The sequence below is a fragment of the Lycorma delicatula genome, chromosome 2 (assembly GCF_047948215.1).
Source record: "Lycorma delicatula isolate Av1 chromosome 2, ASM4794821v1, whole genome shotgun sequence".
Lineage (NCBI taxonomy): Eukaryota > Metazoa > Arthropoda > Insecta > Hemiptera > Fulgoridae > Lycorma > Lycorma delicatula.
Window position 1 is genome coordinate 113,187,690 of NC_134456.1, and position 27,090 is coordinate 113,214,779.

At 31.1% G+C, this 27,090-nt stretch overlaps 1 protein-coding gene across 1 annotated transcript in view; it reads right to left on the bottom strand.

The window, feature by feature from the left end:
* Positions 1 to 27,090, bottom strand: part of LOC142319145 (endoplasmic reticulum transmembrane helix translocase) — an 86,048-nt gene that overhangs the window by 25,583 nt on the left and 33,375 nt on the right. Inside the window, exons 4-11 of the mRNA XM_075356109.1 lie at positions 23,983 to 24,211; positions 19,811 to 19,964; positions 17,414 to 17,566; positions 14,600 to 14,782; positions 12,933 to 13,070; positions 10,154 to 10,274; positions 8,643 to 8,800; positions 5,523 to 5,698 (exon numbers count right to left, since the gene is read on the bottom strand). Of these exons, the coding sequence (XP_075212224.1) occupies positions 5,523 to 5,698; positions 8,643 to 8,800; positions 10,154 to 10,274; positions 12,933 to 13,070; positions 14,600 to 14,782; positions 17,414 to 17,566; positions 19,811 to 19,964; positions 23,983 to 24,211 (1,312 nt within the window). The remainder of the gene's footprint in view (positions 1 to 5,522; positions 5,699 to 8,642; positions 8,801 to 10,153; positions 10,275 to 12,932; positions 13,071 to 14,599; positions 14,783 to 17,413; positions 17,567 to 19,810; positions 19,965 to 23,982; positions 24,212 to 27,090) is intronic.

The window sequence follows — 27,090 nt, forward strand, 5'->3', positions numbered from 1 at the left end:
GAAAGTTAAATTAGAAATTTAACCCCAGAAATTGGCATTAACAAATCAGGACTTTCCGCTGGTGATCGGTACATTCCAGTGCCTACTTTTTGGTTATAGTTCATTATTTTATGAAGAAAAACAATCTCATAAATAAGCAAAAAAATATTTTAAAATACCACTCTTAAATTAAACACACTAAAAGGTAAAAAATTATTTTAGGGCAGTATCTCAGAATGGATTTGACAAGCTTTGATGGTAATATGTCAGATTATGTAAAAGTCATAGCTTCAAATTAAAAATTTGATGTTCTTGCCAATTTTTTCTTATGCACGTTTGCACTGCACACACTCTTTAGGTCATTCGTCACACATAAGAAAAAATTGGCAAAAACAACAAATCTTTAATTTGAAGCTATGATTTTCATATAATCTTAGATATCACCATCAAAGCTTGTTATCAAATCCATTCTGAAATACTGTCCTAAAAATATTTTTTACATTTTGGTGTGTTTAATTTAAGATTTGTGTTTACATATTTTTTATTTTCTACTTTTTAGCACATTTAATTAACAGTTGTTTTTAAAAATCTTTTTTTACATATTTTTTATTTTCTACTTTTAGTCTTTATAAGTTTATACTTTACAGCTGTGCTAGTGCACAGCTTTGAGTGTATTTAGCGAAAGATCAGGTCGGTATGTTTTATGGTGGGCGAGTGCAATCAAAACATAGGGCTAAAAGATTTAATTCCCGGATAACCAAATTCAGTTGATTGAGAGTGTACCCAATGCGTTAAACAGTAGTGCTTGATGCTGATACATACACCATTTAAATCATGAAAATCGGACGAGCAGTTGCTGAGATATTATGATTGCACCTCATTGCATCCCCTTCCCAATTCTGAAAAGCGTCCCAAGCGCACTTGGAAATATTATCATCTGACAGGTGGTACCCGGCAGATGGGGCGGATGAGGTATCATCTTGGGGGGAGGTTGAAAAAATTTATCAGTGTGCTAGAACCGATCGTTTTCGAGATATTTGTGATTTTCATCCAAAAATTCAGATCTGGTTAAAAAGTACTACATTTTTCAAAAACTTAGGTCACTATTGTACTAAATTTCTAGTAACAACTGTATAACCTAATATATAAACTAATAGAATGTTATCATTAGCTCGTCAGTTGTTACAGTAGGTAAAATGATGTATTTTAAACGATTGTGAATTTTAAATCCAAACTTACCAAAACAAGCTCACACCATACAACTCGCATACATAATCTAAGAGCGAGTTAATATAAAAATGGTAAAAAATATATTATTTATATAAATTTTGCATATAATCGATATCGATATATATATATATATATATATATATATATATAGGATACGGATATTGAACTCTTTTTCTTCTTTTTAAATGTTCAAAAATAACATTCCCTTATAACAACAAAACATACTGATTAATACCACATAGAAAAAAAGGTAAAAAAATCACATGAAGAAGTGTTCTTGTACATTAGCTAAACAATTTATAAACAACAAACTAAAAGTTCAGTTTTTACTTTGTAAAATTTAACAACTAGATTTTGGGTGCGAGTAATCTTCTCACTGAATATCTAAAAACCAAATTCTAAATTGTTTAATATTCCAAGATTACAGGGTTAAAATGTTATTTACGAAGCCACCAGTTGATTTGATTCAGTAGTCATTTGTCTGCCAGTGAATGCAGATCACAATGTACGCGACAATCACTTCTTCTACCAGTTGTGAAGTGCGCACTGTGATTCAATTTTTGTGTGCAAAAGGTTCTTCAGCTACTGATAGTCATCAGGAGTTGTGCCTAATGTATGGACGGACTTACAGTAACAAGTGAGAGGAAGGTTAGAAAATGGTGTCGAGACTTTAAAGATGGCCACTCAAATGTGCATGATGAAGAGCGGATTGACAGGCCCAGTATTCAGACCACCGAAATTGTTGAACGAGTGAACCGAAAACTGCGATGTGACCGGCGATTGATGATTAGTGCTCTGGCTGATGAATTTCTACATGTTGGACACACCTCTAACTACAAGACTGTCACAGAAAAGCTTGAATAACACAAATTGTGTGCTAGGTGGGTACTGAAAATGCTCACCAACCAATTCAAAGAGCAAAGAATTTGCAATGGACGAGCATTTTTGCTATTGACAAGACTGAGATGACTGATTTTCCCACATTTTTACGGGCGACGAGATGTGGATATACTACACCAACACAGGATCGAAACAACAGTCGATGCAATGGCACCATTCAAGTTCCCCAAAACCAAAAAACGTTTAAGCAATCTCTGTATTCAAGTCGAAAAGTGTTGGCTACCGTTTTTTGGGACAAAAAAGGGCATCATTTTCGTTGATTTCCTGGAACATGGATCAACAATTACAGCTGACGTGTACTGCAAAACACTTACCAAACTGAGATGTGTGATCCAAAATCAATGACATGGGAAACTGTAGTCTGGCGTAATCCCCCTTTATGACTACGCACATCCTCACACTGCTGCCTTAACACATTGAACCCTAGAAATGATTTGGTCATTTCTATCAACACGATTTTATTTTTATTATAGTCAACGATGACATCAAGTTTGGATTTTGTAATCATACCCTTCTTTGAAAGAACTTGAACATCTGTTCGAGTCATATTGTTAGCTGATGACAATGCTAAAACATCTCTTGTGTCTTTCCATTTTAGATATAGAAGATGTTCATGTCTCATAAAAACAGATTTTTAGATTTCTTCAATTTTTTTGATACTACATTTTGTTTAGGCAACTTTTGCGATTCGGCATAAAGGTGCCAACAGCTTTTGTTTTTCTCTGCCATAAAAAATCAAATAAAGCCAGTGAAGTAAAAAAATCTGTTCATAAATATAGTATGCCCCTTATCAAGATACTGAAACAGTAGTATCTGGAATAGTGATATAACTGACTTATCATCCCTTTTGACAGTAAAGCTGACAGTCAAGCTGAAGAGCATATCCAGTTGATCACACACAATGTACAGCTTTATCCTGTACTTGTCAGGTTTATTTTTATTATAAACCCAGAACCGAAGCCTTCCTCAAAAACCAGATATTCCTTCATCTACTGTCAAATTTTTATAAGGGGAAAAGCAAGCAGCAAACTGTGAAAGCAATTGATCTAGAAATAAACTTAGTTTGAAATCGGATCATGTCCAACTTTATTGTAAGGAATATACAGATTGTTGTCGTTAAGGTGAAAGTTCGAGAGAATAGAAAGAAAGTGATCCCTTGACATACATGTAGCGGCTTATGAAGAGTGCACAAATTTTCCGTTAGCCCAATTATCTTTGATTTCTTTATAATGCAAACATCAATTATAGTAGAAAAAAATAAATAAAGTTCATATAGTTTCACTATAACCCATTTTTCCCCATATGCTATTTTTCTTCAATTGATTCTCTTTTTAGCATATTAGTAATAGATTTTGAATATCTGCTTGTATCTTATTTTATTAATGCAATGAACGATTCTGGAAAAAAATGAAAATACATAGGGGTCATAGGGGTCGAAGTTTCATCAATAGGAGCAGTAATTCTGCTGTGCTCATTGAACACTGGCAGTGATGTCAGATTATCAATAAATGACCACCGTTAGTCTGTATCACTTTGTTTGTTGACAAAAAGCACTTTCTTTTCGATGTCCTAATATTTCTCACATTACTGGCTGATGACATGGGGTTATCAAAATCTTCATTATTTAGGATATCATTAGCTTGATAATCATAATCAGTATCACCATCAGAGAAACTAATAGGTCTACCAGTTGGAGTAGATTCAATATAATCAGGATCACAATCAGAATCATCTAACTCCCCTTCAAAAATAGGTTCGTCTAATTTTTCAAAAGCAATTTGAATATTTGGATTGTTTTCCTGACCTTAACTAAAAGAATTTTCTACAGACTCAAATGATTCTGAATCAGATTCCATGAGAGTTTAATTTACTAAGCTGACAGTTTTTTATCTCATCCAATATAATATAAAACTGACAAAATTATATATCTGTCAATTTACACTAATGTGAACTAACAGAAAAATTGACATACAGTGACAACAAGAAACTGTACATAGGTCCTAACCTATTAAACAAAAACATTCATGAAGTCAGCTGTCGGTAATAAAATACAGAAAAAAATAAATAAAACATCCGTAATTACAAACGTCTTTGTTATTACAAAACAAAAGAAAGAATTATCAATCTCATAACCTTACCAAAAAACAAATAAACACACACTACATAAATAATACCGATATAAAGAAAAACCTTACTGTATCACCTCTGATACAGTTGAAAAAACTGTGAAATACACACCTCATGAACCAAACTCAACAGTAAACAACACTTATAACCTCAATGTGCAAATAGTTTGTTTTTCTTCTATAATTTCAATAAACCTCGCTAGAGCACAGTAATAACAGAGTGACTTCAACTAAAGTATTCAGTGAATGGTTTACGAAACCGTAAAGCATGAAAATAAGACGTGGAAATTTTTATATAAAATTAAATTCAATGGCCTGAATATTTTTAGCCTCTGTCTGTTAGATATTTCAGTCAGCCCAAAAGTTTTTGAGCTTTGGCTTCAATTGTTAATCAAGAAAAAGATTCAAGATTTTTGTTGGGAACTTTTTGACCACCCTCCATATAGTTCTGACCTTGTACCTAGCGACTACTTCCTTCTCTTGCATTTGAAAAAGTGGCTTAGCGGCCAACGGTTTGAAAACGACAAGGAACTCAAGACTGCCATACATCTGTGAAACCTGCTTGTAAACAAAACTTTCATTCCAGGATGTACAGGTTATCATGTTATTTTGTTTAACTATTGGTAAAATATTTTAATCCGATGAAGCATACAGCTGGATAAATAGCTGTAAACAGTAGTTTTCTTAGATCTGTACTTTTCCAAAAAAATATTTATTTTTGTTTGAAAGAAATAACAGTAACATGGATTACACAATAGTTTTATTTAACATCTAATCAGTCTTCACTAAGCTTCAACAAGCAATCATAATGTTCTTTTATTAAGATTTTAACCAGTCTGGATTTTTAAAATGCATTTTAATTTTATCGCCTATTGCTTGGAGTTGCCATAATTTTGGAAGAATATTGTTCATATTGAGTACTTTATTATCAATACTAATGTCACTAAATAAATTTAAAAAAGAATATAAAGAATAACAACAGTAACCTCAGAATTGTTATTTTGCAAGCATGACTAAATTGTGCTGATTACTTTGCCACAAACTATATAGCTGATTTATAATAGTTATCTCTTTCTTTTTATTAAGCAACTACAGGCTAACTGCCCAATTACAGCTGTTGATGATAGATGAATTTTTGTAATACGTGAAAAATGCCAAGCCTATCTGGAACTTAAACCTAGGACCAACCAGATGAAAGGTAAAGATGCTATCACTTTATTGTAGAGTTGGTTGTAGCTATTTAACACATATTAATAGTAGTTTCTATCCATTATTAATAGAATTTACCATTGATTTTAATGTTTCAGGTGCACCTTTCACAGTAGCAACATAAGTAGTATCTGTTGTACCAGGCAGTGTATATCCAGCAACTACTGACATACGTTTCAATGCAGATGAAAAATGATGACGTTGAAAGATCTTCATTCCAGGTGCTTTACCACGTTTTGGAATAACTGCATCTCCTAAAATTAAAAAAAAACTTACACATAAAATAGTAATAAACCCATATTGCAGTTGTGAAAGTCATACTCCATTAAAAATACAATTCTTAATTAAATAAGGTAATCTGAAATCATTAATTAGATTTCATGAGGTAATATTTAACCCTTCAGTGTGTTATGGCGTTACATTAACGTCATGTCAAATACAACTGGGTCCGTGTTTTGCTGATATATTAACGCACAATAACATACAGTCATATGGTGCTATCTACTGACTTTACTCTTCAACAAACGAACAATTAGTAAATACAGTATTGTGTTACAAGGATTGACAAATATTTTCATATATTTTTCCCTGTGTGACCTACTTTCTTAATCAAAATCAGCTGTTTGATTTCAAGTTTGAAAGTTTAAAGGTTAGAAATTCAACCACTGAGTCTTATCATGTTTACTTCTTTTTAATTGCTATTTATTTTGTTGTTTTTGAATTTTTGTTTAGAAATAGTTGTGTGTGATATGAAATATGTTTGTTTAATAAGTTTAGCGAATAAATTTTCCATACTTCTAAAGAAATACATGTGCAACGCATTAAATTTTATTATAATTCCAATACAATATGGAAAAAACTTACCCTACAGCCGACCAATTTTCCTTTAGGTTAATTCTCATTACTGAACTTACTGAGAAACATAAAATGTTTCCAAATAAAATGTCACCAAAACCTGGTCATTCTTCCCGCCATCATCATCTTTTTTTTTCAACCTTATTAAACACCCCGGGGGCAACAGACACTTGCCAGAAGCCATTACATCAGTTGCTCCCAAGTGTTGTGGCAGTAGACTGCTCACTCCCTGTCATAGTTCCCATCGGGAACTGCCCATCAGGATCTCTCCTGGATCGTAAGAGCATCCCGACCTCCTCTTCTGGATGGCTGAAATGCTCCTCCTCAGAAAAGCTACTCTTCCCAGCCCTAACACCTAACCAGGGTTCGAGCATGCATTGCACACACCTGTCCCCCACTGCGTGCACCCACTCTTCATCCCATGAGGGTTCTTTATTCGTCCTCGGAAGCACCCCGACCCAAGCCACTCTTGCATGTGGTTGAGCCAAGATGTCCTCGGCAAAAAGACTACTTCCCTGGCTCTACACATAACCACATGCTTTGACCCAGACTTCAGTATTTTTTAAGCTCTTTTTTTCCATGACTTTCCATCTAGCACACATCACACATATATAAAAGCTCAACACACAGCAGTCCTTACACTACATTACGTTACTATATCCTTAAGCTTAAACACGAATACAACACAGGTCTCGTACCATACAGATATCCCACTATAATTGGAATAACACACCGCTCCGTAGTCATCGTCACAAAACATAACCACAATCTGCACAACCTGGAGCTCCGGATACACCATCAACAACTCTTAATATTAAACACAAACACTCATAATAGTCACAAAGAGAGCATACCACTAAAAACACACAGTACATCCCACCAAGGTCCCATAGCTGCCAGAATTACTGATCCCCTTTTTGCATATGTATCAAGTCCTGGGCACAAAGCGTTATCAGGGGGTTCCCGCAATCACCTCGACCATGTCCCCTGATATCGTGTGGTATACAGCCATCACCTTTATCAACGCTTTGCATTGCAAGGTCAGCCTTTCTACGTTATCCAGTCCAGGGCTTCCACCCAGACCAGGACTGCGTACATCAGTGACAACAGTGTAACCGTCAAGATCAATCTTCATCTGCTCGCCTTCGGTCCCTGTTGTGCCGTTATCAGCCATCCCAATGTCGCAATTACCTTCTCACACTTTGCTGTTGCTTCCTGCAGGTGGATGGTGAAGAGTTCCAATCTGCCGATCCAAACACCCAGGTATTTGACTCTATGCTGCTCCACATCCCGCACCCCATCGACCTCTATCTCAAAATTCCATAACCAACATCTTCCCACAACAGCCACTACCACTATTTTGCGAGGAACAAGCCACACACCATTTTCAAGTAGCCATCCGCTTATCCTTGCTACTGCGGCATTGGCAATGCCCTCCATCTCCCCTTTCGTGCGTAGGCAAGCCACCCCTATCTAGATTGACTGAAAGACACTTTCAGAGAAAATTCCTTCATCAGGTAAAAAAGTAATAGCAAGGCCTCAGAAAAGATGTGGTATTTGTGACAAAAATGGAAAAAGGAAAAGAGAGCTATTACTGGTGCCCAGAATGTGAAGCAGGACTATGTATAGATAAATGCTTCCAGATTTACCACACATAACCTAATTTTTAAGGTAAATTATATTTCAACATATTTTGTATGCTCAAAAAAATGTATATTTCTGACAATCGTACTTTTAAAGATGCATCTTCAAAGTTAAAATAAAAAATATTGCTTAGTAGTTGTAAAATATTACTCTAAATGTATTACATACTATTTAGCCAGTTTAGGAGAAAATAATTCACGCACATAAGGTATAGACACACTGCAAGATATAAATGAATGATTAATATTTTATATTTAATATTTATTTTCCCTAAATATTTAAAAAAGATGCTTAAACTAAAAAACTTAATTTAAAAAATGTATTTTACTTATTCTTTAGCCAACAACAGTTAAAGTTTAATGCTTCAACAATTTTACTTGTATTGAAATGTATATCTGAAGAATTTTAAAGAAAACTACAATGACAAATCATAATACTTACATCCTGGAAAAAAAGTATTTCATCCTTTACAACATGAACATTTTTAACTGCAAGTGTTTAAGGACTAGCATGCTGGAAAATAGAAGGTAAGAATAAAATTGCAAAGGATGAATGTTTAAATAAGTTCTTATGGATCATGAAAATTTAACAACAATGGGTACAGCTTCATTATATGCATTCAGCACGTAGTGAAGTATTTCAGACTAAAACTACATGTAATCAAACGCCTTTTAAAAAACACGTTGAAATTAATCTTACCTTTAGTAAGATTCCATTCAACAGCAGTTAAAGTAGCTTTCTCAAGTGGATCACCAACTAATCCATCATCTAACTGTGCAAGAGAGTGACAAGTAGCTAGAACCTGAACACTCTCTAATGGTGCTTCATTTAAAAGTGTTACAAATTCTGGTCTTTCCCTGTAAAAAAACTAATTAAACTTTAATAATATATTTCATATAATATATTTTTAATAAAATATTAATCTTTATAACATAAATAAAAAGTAGGTTTTAAATTTTAAATGTGTTAAAAGTAACAGGGTTTTGAATATACAACTATCATAACAATAAAAATAAAAAAATACAAAGGCAAAATTAATTTTTTCAAGCAATGGGTTAAGGTATTTTTTAAAAAATCCCACTGTCTATTTTCTACATAATTAGTGTGATTTTCAATATATTTTCTCTTTCTCTCTCTTACACACAGAGAGAGAGAGAAGAGAGAGAGAGAGAGAGTGTGTGTGTGTTTCTAAAACTTCTCACTTCAAAATCTATAACAGATCTTATGTTATTTTCCATGGAATCCCATTTCTTTCAGGGGAGAGGGTTAGAAAAAGGTCTAAATAGTTGCAAAATAATTGAAATTCTTATTGGATAGAACTAGTTCAGTTTCTTTCCACATACTAATCTAACCTAAGTAGTATCATGTAAATATAAACAAATATTGCCAACCCATTATAGTTTTTTTCTAAATATCAGGCAAAAAAAAAATAAAATAAAAAAATAAATAGAAATAATTAAATATTAACAAAAGCTCAGCTCAACTTGTTTCACAAGTTTTCCTCACTAACCACTTCTAGACTGAACTACATTTCAATGGACAGCTGAACATCAAAAAATTATTTAAATCAAGTATAATACAAATTTCATTAAGCCATCTTTGTAACTCAGTTACTCGAACCACAGTGATAAATGTAATCAATAGTGTTTATGGCAGCAGAGCAAGTTCATGTCTACATTAATTCCAATTATCAACTGTATTAACTCAACGACATGCGAGTCATTAACTGCACTCACAAATGAATGAAAATAATCAATAAACTGACTGAATAAATCATCTGCTTGACCACAACCTTAACATAAATTACATCCTTTGATGGTACAAAACATTCTCGAGTATTGTTCTACAAGCAAGTACACAACTGATAAAAAATCTCTGAATGTTCATAATATTGATTTTAATAAAATTTGTTGGATATAGATATATTAAATTTACAAACGGCTCAAAATATTTGTTTCTAGGTGGCCTAGTTGGTAATAAACTTAAAAGATCATCTGAAAAAAGGAACACCAGATAAAAGTAAAAAGTGTGAAATAAAAGTCTACCAAAAGGCAGTGAACAATAAACAACAAAACTACTGGAGTGTTTTAGGTAAACAAGATTCTATTTACTATGCTGCATTGGTTAATAAATATTATCTCAATGCTAATGGCTATCTTTAGGTTAAAAAAAGGTGATAATTGTAATATGAAATATATTATTAAACTGACCCTATGCCAGCAACTCCTTCAACTACTAAATTGTCACTGGTTAGGGTTCCAGTCTTATCAAAACAACAGATGTCAACCTTACCAGCAAAAGGTATACGAAATGGTTCAGTACAGAATACACCTGAAACAATTTACAAGAATAATGATAAAATTAGTGTTAAAACCATTCGTTCCAACTGTCAATCAAATAAAGAAGAGCAACACTGTGTACTTTTTCCTTCTTTTTTTAAGTTTCCCAAACATTTTCTCAGGGCGCACTGCTTCATCAGGTGAAGAAATATAAAATTAGTTAACTGTTAAAATCTTTAGAGATACTCTGTCAATGAGCAATTTTCAGTAGTTCAAATGAGTTCTATTGACTGAGAATATTGCTCTAAAGGTTTTAATAACTGACTGATTTATAATTTTAAATTTATTCACCTGATGAAGCAATGCATACTGTGAAAATGTTTGTGAAACTTGAAAAAAAAAAGAAAAAAGCACAAGTATCATTCTTCTTTATTTGATTGATAATTATAATAATTCTACTGTTATGATGCTTATCAATAAGTTATTATTTAAAATTAGGTATTAAAAAATGTCAAGCAACAGCTATTTCTTTCACAGTCCCATGATTTCCTTACCATCATTCTACATTTTCTGCTTTATAAAATTCAAGTTACTATTTTTAAATTCATTTTTATGGAATTGACTGAAGCTGTGCAGGAAAACCACATACAAGCCAATAAGACTTACAAAAATTACATACTGTTAAAAAATGGATATTTTAAAGGTGTTTATAATAATATATATGTTTACATATATATAAATACATATACAGTGAAACTTCCCTGAATGAACACTTTCCAATAACAAAACTCCTCTTAATACCAGACACTTTTGATAATTTCTGGCAGTTTTATAGTGGTATTAATACTTCTCAATAACGGGCGCAGACAATGAATTTATCTACTAAAGTTGTTCAATTATAAATATATAATTGAATACTACAGCAGTTTGTCAATCACTTGATCAGGATATCATTCAGAACTTTAAAATTCAGTATAGAAAAACGGATGTCGCGGTACTTATTGTCAACAATGAATGAGGTTACAGATGCTGATGGGCTTTCTAAACGCATTAGTGTGTTGGATACAGTTTTATGGATTTGTATGCCAATAAAGCAACTTACTACTACAACAGTAAGAGATTGTTTCATGAAAGCCAGTATTAAACCTCCACAAATTAACTTCAATTCCAACATTGAAAATGTTACTAAACCAAATGAAAATTCTGTGGAAGAAAGTGAATTACAAGAACTTATTGAACTGATACAAAACTACAAAAGAGTACCTAAATACTGACAATGTGCTCAACAAAGAGGATGTATCGACTGACATCTTATAACTGCTTCAGACTTGACTACTTTCAAAATAAATGTCAATGACTCTGACAATGATGAATCCAGATTTACCATCAGAGTAAGAAAGCAACAGAAGAGGTCAGAAAATTAAAACAACATTTCTTACAAAAAGGGTTACCAGAGGGTGTTATTTTAATATCAGAAGTGCAATTGCTTATTGAAAAAAAAGTACCAGAACTTAGTTCAAATCAAAGTAGACACTACTTTAAACCATCTATGTATATATTGTACATATCCATATTTGATTAATATTCTTGAATACTGTGACTTGTTTTTTATTCCATTTTAGTACAATATGCACAGCAAGCTTATTATCTTATTTTGTTGGTCAATTAAATAAGTGCAGTACTATTCAGAAAAATTATGAAATTCTCCACAAAACCTGGGTAAGACCAATCATACTGTAAAATAATGAAGTACAGTACATTTGTGAAATGCTAATTGAAAGCATACGTCCTATTTCTTCAGTTTTTGTGTAAAAAAGTTGGATGCGCTCTATATTTAGAGCGCATCCAACTTAATACTTTTCAATAACTTAATAATTTTCTCAATAATAATTAGTGTAAGTTCATTCGTTATTACGAATGAACTTACACTAATTATCTGCTCTTCTCCCTAAATCCACAACAGCATTACTAAATGATAACATTTAAAGATTAGTTTTCTGCCAAAATTCTGCTTGTTAACACATCTTGATAAATTTACATGTGCTTAAGAAAAAAAAAAACAAAAGAAAACAAAATAGCGTTCATTTGAACATCTTGAAGAATACATAAATCTAGTAAGATAAGTTTTAAGGGTCCATCTTCATTAAGTTACAGCACAACTATTAATATGTAAATGGAAACTCAAGTCTGACACTAAAATTATCCTTACATTCTGCAGCAACAGCATGCTTAACAGCTAAAGATTTTGGAGAATGAGTTATAGCCTGTCTCACTGTTCTACAATGTTCAAATGCTGCAAGATCAACAAAGCAGATTTTTTTAAGCTTAATTTGCAGCTCTGAAATTTGTAACCAATCACAATTTGATCTTCCTATCAGAAACTATTAAATTTTAATCAAGCCTGAAGTGTTTATGAAATAACAGATATGTTTCAGTGATGTTTATCTTCATACTTTGTTGATGATCAAAATGATAAGGTGAGCGTCCTACTAAAGGATATATACCTCTTGCCCATCCCTCACAATCATTAGCATCTGAGCAGTGATGGAGGTGATGGTGGTGGTTTAATTCAATCAAAATTAAACTACAATTTATATGTAAGTAGCAACATAACTTAACTAGCCATTTGGTTAAAACTGATATCCACTTAATGACTGTTTTCCTTAATTATAGTTAGTTTTAAAAAAAAATTCATGAATCAGATAGATACCAAGCTTGGAGAGTGAAAGTAATGACGTATTAACTGCAAGAGAAAGTTCTATTGGAAGTTCAGGCGGTACAACAGATGTTAGAATCAATGTACACTCTAAAAACAATCTATATCTATTTCGTTGTGGATCCTCTGTTCCTGTAAACAAACAAAAAAATTACCACATGAATAATTCAAATTTAAGGAAATGTATTCATACAAATGCATTCACAAGAATATATCAGGTTTGACAAAATTATCAAACTATTTTCAGTTTTCACTTCGTTAATCTTTCCATTTATTTTATCCACAAACTTAAACAATTTTTTCATGATTCTCATTGGTAAAGGGTTGTCATAAATGAAAAAAAGTACAAAATTTTTCAATGACTGGAACCCAAATATATGAGATCCTGTGGATCCATATGATCCATTCCTCACAAGAATCCTAGTAGCTGTTTTTTCACTGCAGGCTTGGATCACATTTAACTCAATTAATCATTGACCTTTATATATATTCAGTTCCTTGCAAATTAAATAATTTTATTTTACTGTATTTTTAAAGTAATAACACCCAGTTCTTGAAATAATCAAAGTCTGAAAATATTTGTTCAAATGATGAAATAAAACTAAACAGCATTAATGGAGTAATATTAGTAAGATTATTGTGAATACATTTTATTAGAAAATTCAAACACAATCAAAATTAAACTAGGATTTCCATATAAACAGCAGCAACATAACATAACTGGTCACCTGGCTAAACTGACAACCACAAAAGTTATCTATTTAAAAACTATTGTATCAATAGAAATAAAAATTAAATCAAAAACAAAATTAAAAAATGAAAAATAGAAAACAGGGGTAACTGATTAAGTGACAATCCTTGAAAATATTGAAAAACATTAGTAATTTTGGCATTATTATAAATGTCATATTGTATAAATTGATCAAGAAAAAAATTTAAAAAATTTAGACTGAGGGGGTTGGTGGGAGAGGTTATCTGACAAATTTTTTTTTTTTTTTTAAATCATCTTATTACTTTTCAGTAGAGATCAGGGCAGAAAATTAAAAAAATTAATCGTATTTACTAAAATGTTCAATAAATAAAAATGGTCATAAAATTAATTGCGTCTTATATTCTCTAAAACACTGCAAATCAAAATTATAATCCAGTAATTCTTTCATTCATCAAACATTCCAACTCAAAAAAAAATTCTGAATGGCTACTTTCCAACTTGCTGGTAATATTGAAAACATTGCTTGAATTTATTTTAATTTGCATAGTTTTCTGACTTTTGCATAATATATTATGAATAATTTATTAATATTAAAGGCTTTTCTGAATGTACCATAATTATAGCAACTATTAAAATATGCTGGATTATAACAAAGTGCAGATACTGACAAACAAGATGAACAAATTTGGCATATAGTTGTACACAAATAACATAACTTAAATTGTTAGGTCAAAGTTAATTGTATTAAACTGTAAAAGTTGAGAACATTTTGTTGTAACTGAACGTCAACTTTCATAAATTTCTTACAGCTTAGTTAATGAAACTGTGTTTTGCTATACATAATACACAAAAGATATGAAGATGTTATTCAGAGAAATATTGTCAAATGATGTACTCCATAATGTAATATAACATAAAAGTAAACGAGTTAACTTAATAAATTTAATACCTTTGATCCACACATAAGCTGCGGCAGCAATAGCAAATACCAGGAGAAATAATATAAATCCAAAAGTCTCCAGATTATTTGCAGTAACTCGTTTCACACCAAATAAAATAGTCCTCAGAAGCTTCCCTTGTGATGTATTAAAACCAGTTCTTAGGACGTAAGCAACACACCCATTGTCCTGAGCTAGCACAAATAATAAACATTTGTATTAGATATAAGAACAAGTGTTATTTGCTTTAAAGATTGTTCTTTTTTGTGTATGTTTCTACAAGCATGACAAATTTCAGGAATAACAAAAAAATTTTGTATAATAATAACTCTTTTTCCTGTTTAGCCTCCGGTAACTACCGTTCAGATAATTCTTCAGAGGATGAATGAGGATGATATGTATGAGTGTAAATGAAGTGTAGTCTTGTACATTCTCAGTTCGACCATTCCTGAGATGTGTGGTTAATTGAAACCCAACCACCAAAGAACACCGGTATCACGATCTAGTATTCAAATCCGTGTAAAAATAACTGGCTTTACTAGGACCTGAACACTGGAACTCTCGACTTCCAAATCAGCTGATTCGGGAAGATGCGTTCACCACTAGACCAACCCGGTGGGTGTATAATAATAACTGGAAAAATTTATTAATTTTAAAAAAACCAATTACAGAAAACATTTTTCTTTATAATCACACATTTTCAGGTTCATAATCGTTACTGATGAAAATTAAATTTAAAAAAAATTCTTAAGGTAAACTAAACCAAAATCTAAACATGGTGAAATATTTTTTATTCAAAAGTAAAGTAATCAACAAGCAAATATGAATTATTAATATCCTTAGAATGTTGAAATTTGGAAAGTGGTACATTCAAACATCAAAATTTAATAATTCAAACTAGTCTTGAATTATTACACGATGTTGCATGTGTATTATAAATACACATGCAATAACAGATAATAAACAATACTGATTAATACTAACAGCTTACAAAATACAATAATTGTATTTTGTAACAAATAAATGTACATGTCAATGCATACGTACAACTTTTACAATAATTAATAGAAAAAAACAATTTTCTAATAATTTTCCTTTTTCTTCCGAGTTGTATGTAGGTAAATATACATATATGTATTTTTTTTAATGAGTAACTTTTATCAAAATCAATGCCATTTTTAATTTTGCTTCATCATAATCCAAACAAGCACCACTAACTATTTCACTTTATAGTATGTATATTACTTTTTAAAAACAGTAAATCAATATTACAAACAGAAAAAGTAAATAACAATCAAACCTTTCTAACAAATAGCTGACCTTCAAGGATCTAAACAATATAATGCCACTGTGTACTACTAATGAATAATTATGTTAATAATGAAAAGTTGGTTTTTATGCAATGATTGGTATCAATACAAAGAATAAGATTGGAATCAATTGATACATCCAGCAATAAACGAGTCAAAATTTGCTGTGCATGCTACTGTTGCGAAAATCCAACGATATTTTTGTGCAACCTGCTTTTACTGGATATGCCATTAACCGTTAAGTGTTAATAAAAAGAATACAACATAATATTTGAACAAGATATTCAAGAACAAGATGTTCAAATAACAAGATTGTTTTGAACATGATTAATGGAGTAAGGAATTACTAATATGTTAGTACAAGAATGATTATCCTATACAAGAAGGGTACATAAGTTGGTATCTAAAATTTAATGAATTGAATGTTTTCAGATTTCAACTGAAGTTTAATAACCCAATTCCAAAGAAAGTATGAGTTAACAAAAGTGATTGCTACTGAACTATAGAGTTAACATATCATAGTTCCAAATTACTAAGTAGGACAATAAGAGTGACTTCCAGCAACGGTAGAAAAAAATGTAGTTTACATAATATAGACTTGAGCAACCATATGGTAAGACGAAGGAGTCCTACCATATTTCTCCAAGTTATCCTATACCATATTTTCTACGAAGTTTCTCCTTATGAAGGAGAAACTATAAAAAGAGGACTTTTATAGTACACGCAGACTATAACTGAATGTCAATTATCAATAAATCAACCTTTAAAATGGGATTATAAGGTTGACATAAAATAGGAAAGAATGGAAAGATATTAAAACCAGGCTAATACAAAACATATATATTATTATGCAATAAACATATAATACAACATTAACAATTACAATTAACAATTTTATTAAAATTGCTTCATAAACAGTTATTTAAAGAAAAATTAAAATCATAGTATCTTCAGAGTAAATATCTTAGTTCATCATGTAATAACGGTTTCCTTTGCTCTCGATTCTATGCCCATTAATATTTTTACACAAAAAAATGAGTTTATTATTAGTCAGCACCAAAAACAAGACAGCCACAGAACATATATCCACGTCAAATAGTAAACTTATAAATGCTGTTAAAACCTAAAATTGGCATAATTGCCCTAGACAGAAGAGGGGAAAAAATGAAAATATACTTTTCAGTTTCCAATAAGAGGCTTACTGCATGTTCTAAAATGTTCAACTAACTTTTTATAATTTTTTTTTTACGCTTAAAAGTGATATTTTTAAAAATCTACAGGACTAGGAAATCAGGCAATTGACTAATAAAACTGGAACATTCTGAAAATAAACATATGTAAAGTAAGGATTAAATCTTAGTTGCCGCAATGTTTATTAATATAGTTCCTATTGTTTACTTATGTTAAATAATGATAGGAAAAGTTTTGCTGAATGCTGATATCGTGGTTGATGATTTAGCAAATTATACCATACAAATAATAAAATTACTCACTTGATCAAAAAATTATATTTACCTCTAAGGCCAGCAGATGATTTACTTGGAGGAGTATGCTGCACAACTTTAGTTCCTCCAAATAATACATGAAGTTTTCCATCATTCTCTATATCAAGTATCTTTTTTGGATCCAAACCCTCAATTGGTTCTTTCATCTGAGGGACAGACTCCCCTATAAGAAATCATTTTACATTACATTCAGATCATTTCCGGTAAAACAATAAGCAAGATTTCTGCCAAGATAAAACCTATATTCTCCTACACAAAATACTAAATTATCATTTATATGTTAGAGAGGAAAAAGCAATGCAATCACAAATTATTAAATTTAATTACACTAAGTTCTGCGAACAGTAACATGTGTGAAGAACATTTATTTATTGAATTAACCAGCAGAATCAACATACCAACATTTCCCTGATGTAGAAAATTGTATTCTATATAAATTTTTAATACACAAAACAAAAGACCTTAGTTACTCAATTATAAACAATAAAATATTTTACTGAATCCAAAACAAGAAGAAAGGCTTAGAACTATTTAGCCTAGTTAAATGTAAACAGATCATTCACAAGAATTTTTCACTAAACCTACAGAAAGCTGTACTTATAAAAAAATTAATAATATCCACCACACAATTAGGTAGGTTTAATTTTAGCTTCCCTAAATACATCAATAAAGGATCAAAGAGCTAGCAGCTGCATATAAAGAAACAGTATTTTTCTGGATCTAAACTGAGAACCAACATCAGAAAAATCATTCTAAAGATTTTTAAGCATCCTCCTGGCAAACAAAATATGAATGAAAACCAATGTAAGACTCCAGAAACTACCAAAGATCCAATATTAACTATTAATATACTCTTAACCACTACTAAAATAAGATGAATTCAACATTGTCCAACATCACAGAAATGTATAACTATCATGTTTAAATGTTGATAACATTAGTAAACTAAGAACTTTTAGAAGAAATGTCAACAAAGACATCATATAATGAATAAAAAACAAAATATCTAAATAAGAACCATGAGGAACATCAGATGAAACAGTGAATTTACAAAAAAATCCTACTTACATTATCTTTTAAGTGCTCAAACAGATATGCAAGACAACATTTTGCCTTCAATTCTAAAACAAACAATTTTTTTAATAATTTAGTCATGAAGTATTTTGTCAAAGGGCTTCAGGAAGTAAAAATACATAACAGATTTGAAGATACATATATTGTAACAAGACCAGTATAATAGATCTGAGCCAGTCTCCGTGGTGCGAGTGGTAGCGTCTCAGCCTTTCATCCAGAAGTTCTGGGTTTGAATCCCGGTCAGGCATGGCAATTTCATACACACTATAAATCATTCATCTCATCCTCTGAAGCAATACCTTACAGTAGACCCAGAGGTAAAAAAGGTATATGGACCTGAGCAACAAACAGATTCCTTCCAATTAAGAAAGAAGGCATGAGAAAATATTTATGAAAGGAATCCAGAAGAGTACTAAAAGGGACCTTTTCTCAAGCTAACAGATCCGTTTAACAATTGTTCTTTAATACTGTCAATGGCACACCTAAGCTGTTGTTCAACGAGGAGGGTTACCGGACTGTAATAGAAATTCATAGGAATATGTAAGGGACGATGAGAATTCTCATGCTTCAACGGGGTATACAAACACTGCTCGAACCAGTGGGACAATGATTATGAAGCAAGTGCTGTGAGATTATTAGTCAGCATATAGTAATGAGTTTCCAGTGTGGACAGTGAGTGAAGACAGGTAATTGTTCAGTGAGTTATTGGTAGACAATTGTACCTCTTTATATAATATACTTATTAAGTAAATTGATTTTAGATCTGAGTATTTTATCTATTATTTTAGTACTAAAATAACAAGGAGCAAATTTTAAATTAATTAATGGTCCTATTGGGTTATCATTTTTATGTATTTTTGGAAGACCTGTAAGTTTGGGGAATTCATGAATGGGTATATGGTTTTGCCTTTCACAAAGTTTTTTTTTTTGTTTCTAGCAGTTCTGGAATATAAAACAATCATTTTTCAATTTCACTTGCCTAAAAGATGTTTAAAGGTAAAATTTATAAAGTTTTTTCATATAATTTAGTAGTAAGGGACTTTTGTACTAACTTTTTCAATGTTAGAAATTTTCTTGAAAATCAGAGAATTCCACTGTTATTCTTTTTCATTCTTATTTCAGATGACTGCGCTGAATAATTGTACACAGATGCCTAATTCCTGTTTTAATTGCGCAACTCCTATCATTAATTTCTTTTCATGGGTGGCTTGCTTTTAAGACATACATATTCTTTTACGGCAGTTATGTTATCTGGTGTTAAATTTTGTAATAAAAATCTTCGAATATTTCTTATAAGCAAATATATAAAAATTTAAGGTAAAATAATACATACCTGTTAGCATACTCTCATCTACTATGCACGGGCCACGTAAGAGCAACATATCACAAGGCACTAAATTGTCATTCTGAGATCTTGCTATAGAAACTATATCTCCAGGTACAAGCTGATTACTCTGTATTGGTCTCCACCTTCTATTTCTATAAACCTGAAAAAAAATTACAAAAATACAAACTAAAACATACAAATATACAAATGAAAAAGTGCAAAGATCAACAAAACCTGGCAATTAAATAAAGATTTTATTTAACCATGAATAATTTTTACAAAACATTTGTGTAGAACAGGACTAACTAACTATTAATAAAGAAAAAGGTTCACAAACAAAACCTTATTAAGGGTAATGAATGAATAAATTAAAGAACTTAAATATTACTTCATTACTTAAACGTTCTTCATTCATTACTAAGTAATGAATGAATAAATTTTCTATAAAAAAAATTAACTGCTTATCACACAGATTAATATAGCAGCACTACTACTACTACCTTGCCTTTATTTGGTTCTATAAAATAAATGCTTAAAATATGTGTATGAGTGTGTCCAATACAACATCAGTGAAGATTACTGAATTGTTTATATTGACTGCTTCGATTTTTGGCACTGTATGCTACTGTGAATATTATGTAATATAAAATAAAAACATCCCACAATTTTAGAGCGATGTTTACAGAAAAAATACAAATGGACTCAAATAAACATACAACATTTTATATTACTACTTAATCTTAGTAGGCAAAACAGAGATTAGCTGAAGCTTTTTTTTTCAGTAGTTTGAGATAATGTAAATTGAGATTTTACAATAATTTTTAAATAATAGTTTTAAAAGTATAAACATAAGCACTAATATTCAGTGATGTTTTTAGTCATTATTTAAAGCATTACTGTTTTCCTATCCTGTTGCCTCTTCTGAACCTCCTAAAATATTAGAAATAACGTAAGCATAACTTAAACTGCTTTTTATAGTTTCCATAAATTATCATTATATGTCTTGAGAATCCAATCAAGATTGGATGTTATGCTTGGCTTCTAAATTTTATCCATGGATTGAGATCAAGTTAAAACATATAGATGACAATGTCTTTAGGCACTCATTGGAATCTGAAGACTCATCTCCAGAAGAAATTTATACATTAAAATGTACACCTGGTTAATCCTATATCATCTAAACAGTGCAGTAATTCAAATGGTATCACATTCAACCTCATTGTGCATTGTGATTCGAAAATTTTAATGTCCAATATTTCCAATCTTGGTACTAGATTCTTATTACCCCTAATATCTATCCTTCCTTCAACATATTATCAGACAACCTTTCCTCTCTTTAATACTTATAGCCCATTATGTATTATTTTTATCAGTTCTTAACTCGCTCTCTAAAAACAGTTTTTATATCTCTGATACTAAAACATTTAGGTTTTAAAGTTTATATTTTAACTTTTCTCTTACGTTTGTGAATTTTTTTTATACCAGACAACCTAAAATTTCTATTAACATTTTCTATTTAACTACATTACTCCTTAAACAACTGATTACTACATTGTCTTACATAACTGATTTACTTCATTTCTCAAAATGGTAGAAAATAAACTTTTTTGACCCCTGTAAATCAAGGTAATGTGCATGTAAAAACTTCAAAACTATTTTACATAGATTTAAAAGTGTGACTCATCAATACTCAGTATTCCACATCAATGGTCTCTTACCACGGCCATTAAAGGAAAGAATCTTAACAATTCAACAGTAACAGTTTGACAATATCCCAGCTCAGCATTATGCTGAATCTTTTGATAATCAAAAAATATCACTGCTTAGTGTGACACCTCTGAAAAACTCATGATTATAACAGTTAGTAAGCCTTCTGTCAAGCAATGTGATAAGTTTGATCAATATACCATTATTCCTTACATCCATTCACTAAACTCTACAAGAGAACAATATGGTACGCTATAAAAGTAAATGACCCAGGATACTGTCAATCCTTTCCATACTTTCAGCATTCTTTCTTCACTAATGACACATATTTTCTTACTAAAGGTTTTCATCATTTGTCATTTTTCTATCTGTGATTTAGAGAGTCTAAACGGCGCTGAATTGGTGCCTAGCAACTATCATTTATACCCAAGTTGAATGGGTTTTAGATATTTTGAAGATGATGAACTGAAAGAAGTTGTCAATAATTAGTTGAAGAACTACTTGGTGACACAAGTATATAGGAAAGGTATAGAAAAATGTTAACACTGATATTTGAATTTGTGTGGTGACTATGTTGAAATGTATTAACTCTTATCTTAATTTGTCTACGTTAAAATGGTTCTTTATGTTCTGGGCGACTATATTTTCACTTCTAAGTTCATCATTCATTTTCCAATGTGTCTTTACTTATTGTAAACTTCAAATCAACCTGTGGTTTCTTTGAAATTAAAATTAATTACATGTCTTTTGCATCTGTTTCAATGTATTTCTTCAGTCACAATTTTTATTTTTTTTTTTATTAATTTTTCAACAAATTTTTCATTATAGATTATGACCTATTTTCAAATTTTTTACAAATAGGACTTTTAATTCATTCAAAATCTGTAATTTCTGCCTGCCAACTGTGTAATTTTAATAACATCTACATCTGGTCTCACCCATGTTAAATTATTCAGTATGTTTTTAATAAGAGATTTCACTACTTTTAGTTTGTATAAAATATGAAAGACAAGGACAACAAGGTTGAACAACCCAACTACAATGACACATACAAATCATATTCAAAAAGTAAGGGCCATTTGGTTATTAAAAAAATTAACTTGTGAGAAAAGGTTTTTAGTTACAGTTTTAATTTACTACATATCTACTTCACTTCTGCACATAACTGTCATTCAATTCTAAGCACTTTTTGTAACACTGCACCAGTTTCTTAACCCCCTCTGCAAAGAAGTTTGCCGCCTAGGAACTGAAACAGCTGACAATGGCAGTCTTGAGTTCCTCGTCATTTTCAAACCACTGTCCACCAAGCCACTTTTTCAAATACAAGAAGAGGAAGTACTCGCTAAGTGCAAGTCGGGACTATACGGAGGGTGGTCAGAAAGTTCCCAATGAAAATCTTGAATCTTTATCTTGGTTAAGGCAGCGGTGTGAGGTCGCACATTGTCGTGAAGAAGGATTATGCAAGATGACAGTTTCCTACATCATTGATTTTGGATCACACATTTCAGTTTGGTGAGCATTTCCAGTACATGTCAGCTGTAACTGTTGATCCATTTTCCATGAAATCAACCAAAATGATGCTCTTTCGTCCCAAAAAATGGTAGCCAACATTTTTCGACTCAAGTACGACGACTGCTTAAACTCTTTAGATTTTGGGGAACTTGAATGGCACCATTGCATTGACTGTTGTATTGATTCGGCATTGGTGCAGGATACCCATGTCTTGTCACCCGTAACAATGTGGGAAAACAAATCATCTCCATCTTGTCTGTAGCGGTCTAAAAACGCTTGTCCATTGCACATTCTTTGTTCTTTGTGTTGGTCAGTGAGCATTTTTGGTACCCACCTTGCATAAAATTTGTGATATCCGAGCTTTTCTGTGACAATTGTGTAGATAAAGATGCATCCAACATGCAGAAATACATCAGCCAGAGCACTAATTGTCAATCTCCTATCACATTGCAGTTTTCGGTTCACTTGTTCAACGATTTCGTCAGTCTGAATACTGGGCCTGCCACTCCGCTCTTCGTCATGCACATTTGAGTGGCCATCTTTAAAGTCTCGACACCATTGTCTAACCTTTCCTTCACTTGTTACTGTATGTCCATACACTAAGCATAACTCCTGAGAATTTCAGTAGTAGCTGAAGATCCTTTTGCACACAAAAATCGAATCACAGCACACTTCACAACTGGCAGGAGAAACAATTGCTGCAGACATTGCAATCTGCATTTACTGGCAGACAAACAACTACTGAATCAAAACAACTGTAATAGCTTCATAAATAGCTGATAGATGACCCTGCATGCATGTAACTGTGTTCAGACCCACTAATATTTAAATACAAGCCGATGGCCCTTACTTTATGAATATGCCTCATATATAAAACTTTAATAAAAATACAGTGATAAAAAATTATTTAGCTTGTTTTTTAAATTTATATTTAATGATAATATAACGAACACTTTTACCTGTATATTATATGGCTTATTGCCCATCCTACGAATTTCACTCATATTACGTAACTGTTGTTGAACTAATGTACATTCAAATAAGACAAGCATAACGAGAGTAAATAATGAATAATACCAGTATTTATCAAGACACCATAATAATACACAAAACACTTGGAATACAAAGAACGGAGCAGTTGCACGTTCTTTAAAAAGTTCTATAAATTCTGGGATCACCATATCTAACCTGAAAAATTAAACATAAAATTGTTTAATTAACATAAAAGGTTTGATGAAAAAATTAAAATTTTAAACAGCAGCACCCATTGTGTTAACATAGTTTTAAAAATCACATTAAATGCAAAAGGTTGTTAAAATATCCCATTGCAAAATAAAAGGAAGAAAATTCTCACTAGGGCATATCGCAATATCTAAAACAGATTTAAATGAAAGTTGAAATATGAAAGAAAATGCCAATTCTGTTTAAGTAACACATTAACCACCACATGGTGTTACTTAATTATATACGAATCTTTATTTCATTTCAAATGAACTCTTATATTATTTTTTTATTATTTATTAAACATCTGGACTGGTGTTTGAATTTTTCCTTTTTTATTTTGCTCATTTTATGTGTATGTCTACTGAATATTTTATTAACATGTTTTTTTTAAATTACTGAATATGGCATTGTCAATACAATTTGTTACTAATCTCAAACCATTTGATAGGAAGAATTTTCACTGGGATTTTAAAAACTTTCCGAAAAAGAAGATTAACTAACAACTCTTGAAGATTAAGGGAAAAACAGTGTAAATGTCTGAAGATTTCTGAAAGAAACATGTCAACGCTAGAGATGGAGACAATGGTGTGATAGAACTGTAAAAAATAAACCAAGGCCATGGAAATGTATGATGCTCTTAAAACTAGATATGTTAAGAAAGGATTTGCTACTCAAATGGAATTCAGAAAAAATTAAGAAATATGAAATATGTTAAAAGCAATCTGAGTGAATTCATTAGAGATTTTGAATGTAGAGCCTTTGATTTAAAACAATATGATGAAAAAATTGAAGGTTGAGAAATAGTTATAAAACTATTGTCAAGTATGCCAGATATATATAGAACAGTGATTTCAGCTATAAATGTTTTGTATTAAAATGAAACTAACAAAATTCATATTCAGTTTGTCAAAAATAGATTATTATAGGGAGAAGCACATACAAATTTAGACAAATTTATCAAAGGCTGAATCTTCAGTGTTGCTTTTACTGGAAAAATTTTAAGGGCAGCATAAAAATAAAAGACATATCAAACAAGTCTAGCCAATTATAGTTTTATTAAATGGAATCAGCAGAATGGAGGAAGGAAAACTTCATTCCTATTTAAATGTGACAGTTGTGGTGAGACTGGTCGTAAATGGATCATCGGTAGAAAATTCAATTCAAGAAATGGAAAAAGTAGAAGAACAGATAAAGTTTTACTGCACCCCAGAAAGTAAACACTACATAAAACAAGAATTAGATGTCAAATATCTAATTTCATTATTGTCAATGAATGATAGTATACTTTTATCATATACTCTCACCAATGAACCATTTAATAAATTCTTAACTGAGTAAACATTTAATGGAAGTATTATGATACCTGTGTAGCAAAACGGGTGTCTATTAAAGCAAATAAATGTAGAAAATGTTTTTTACCATTATCCAATGGCTGACCAACAATGTCATATACTTCAAGTAGATAATTTGGAGTTTAATCTTTTGTCACTAAAATGAATTGAAAATTCTGGATTGAGGGTTTTAATCAAAAATCTAAGAGTTAAAATTCTGGACGAAAACTGAAGGTGAATTATATAGATATTTATACAATGTAATGTTCAACCTTACTGTACACAAATATTGTACATTCTACTGAAGATTTTACATGCATCAAAGAATGGGAAATTTATCTGTGTATCCTTCTAAAATTTATGTGACATCTGTTTAAAGAGTAACCCAACATGCCTATAATTCAGAAGTATATCGGAAGAAACAACCTCAAAGGTAATTAGAAGTTATATCTTTAGACATGGTAGGACTATACAACCAAACATTTATGACAGTACATATTATTATATCACATATAACACTGTTATTCTCATTTCACAAGAGTTTATTTATTAAAAAGTAAACTGAAATTTTTGAGAAGTTTAAGGATTATATATCATTTGTGACTGTCACATTATCCCTGAAAGTTTCTAATTTACTCTGATGGAGAAAATGAATATCATCAAAGGAATTTACAAAATTTTATATTAACCAAAGAATATAAATTGAGTAAAGTGTTTCCCAAAATCCTGAAGAAAATGGAGTAAGTGAAAGACTAAAAAAAACTATTCTGAATATTTGATTATCTGATATTCTGGGATATTTATTACACGACTCATTAATACCACAGTCATGGGGAGAGGTAGTACAATCAGCAATGTATATAATAAATTGTTTATCAATAAGATGAATAAGAAAAGGGATACGTACCTGCAGAATTATGGTATGAAAGGAAAATAGATCTAGAAAATATTTGGATCTAAAACATACGTACATGTACAAAAAAAGTTAGCAAAGGAAAATATGATAGAGTACACAAGTAATGGATATCAGTTGCGGGCTCAAGAGAGATATAAATTTATCACTACTAAGAGAGTTGCCTTTTGACAAAAAAAGAAAAAAAGCAAAACATAAATAATAAATGGAATACTGAAAATGTTGTTACCAATTTGTGATTTTAGCAAAGAATTAAATGATCAACAGACTATTAGTACACAAATAAATTATGGAGTAATAGAAGACAGAAGAAGAAAAAGAAGACGAAGAATATAGAATACAGATACAAATATATGATGAAATACAGAATATTAGAAATTAATTTAAAAAATTAAGCTATCATCCAAATTCGATGAATGTAATTTAAGTTTGATGATAGCCCTAACATTAAAGATTCTACCAACAGAGATTCCTCAAAATTATCAGGAAGCAATAATAGATAATGGGTGGAAGGTAGCTCTAAAAAGAGAATAAGAAACATTAAATAAAAATGAAACTTGGGATACTGAGTCTATTCCTTCAAATATGAAGATTATAGA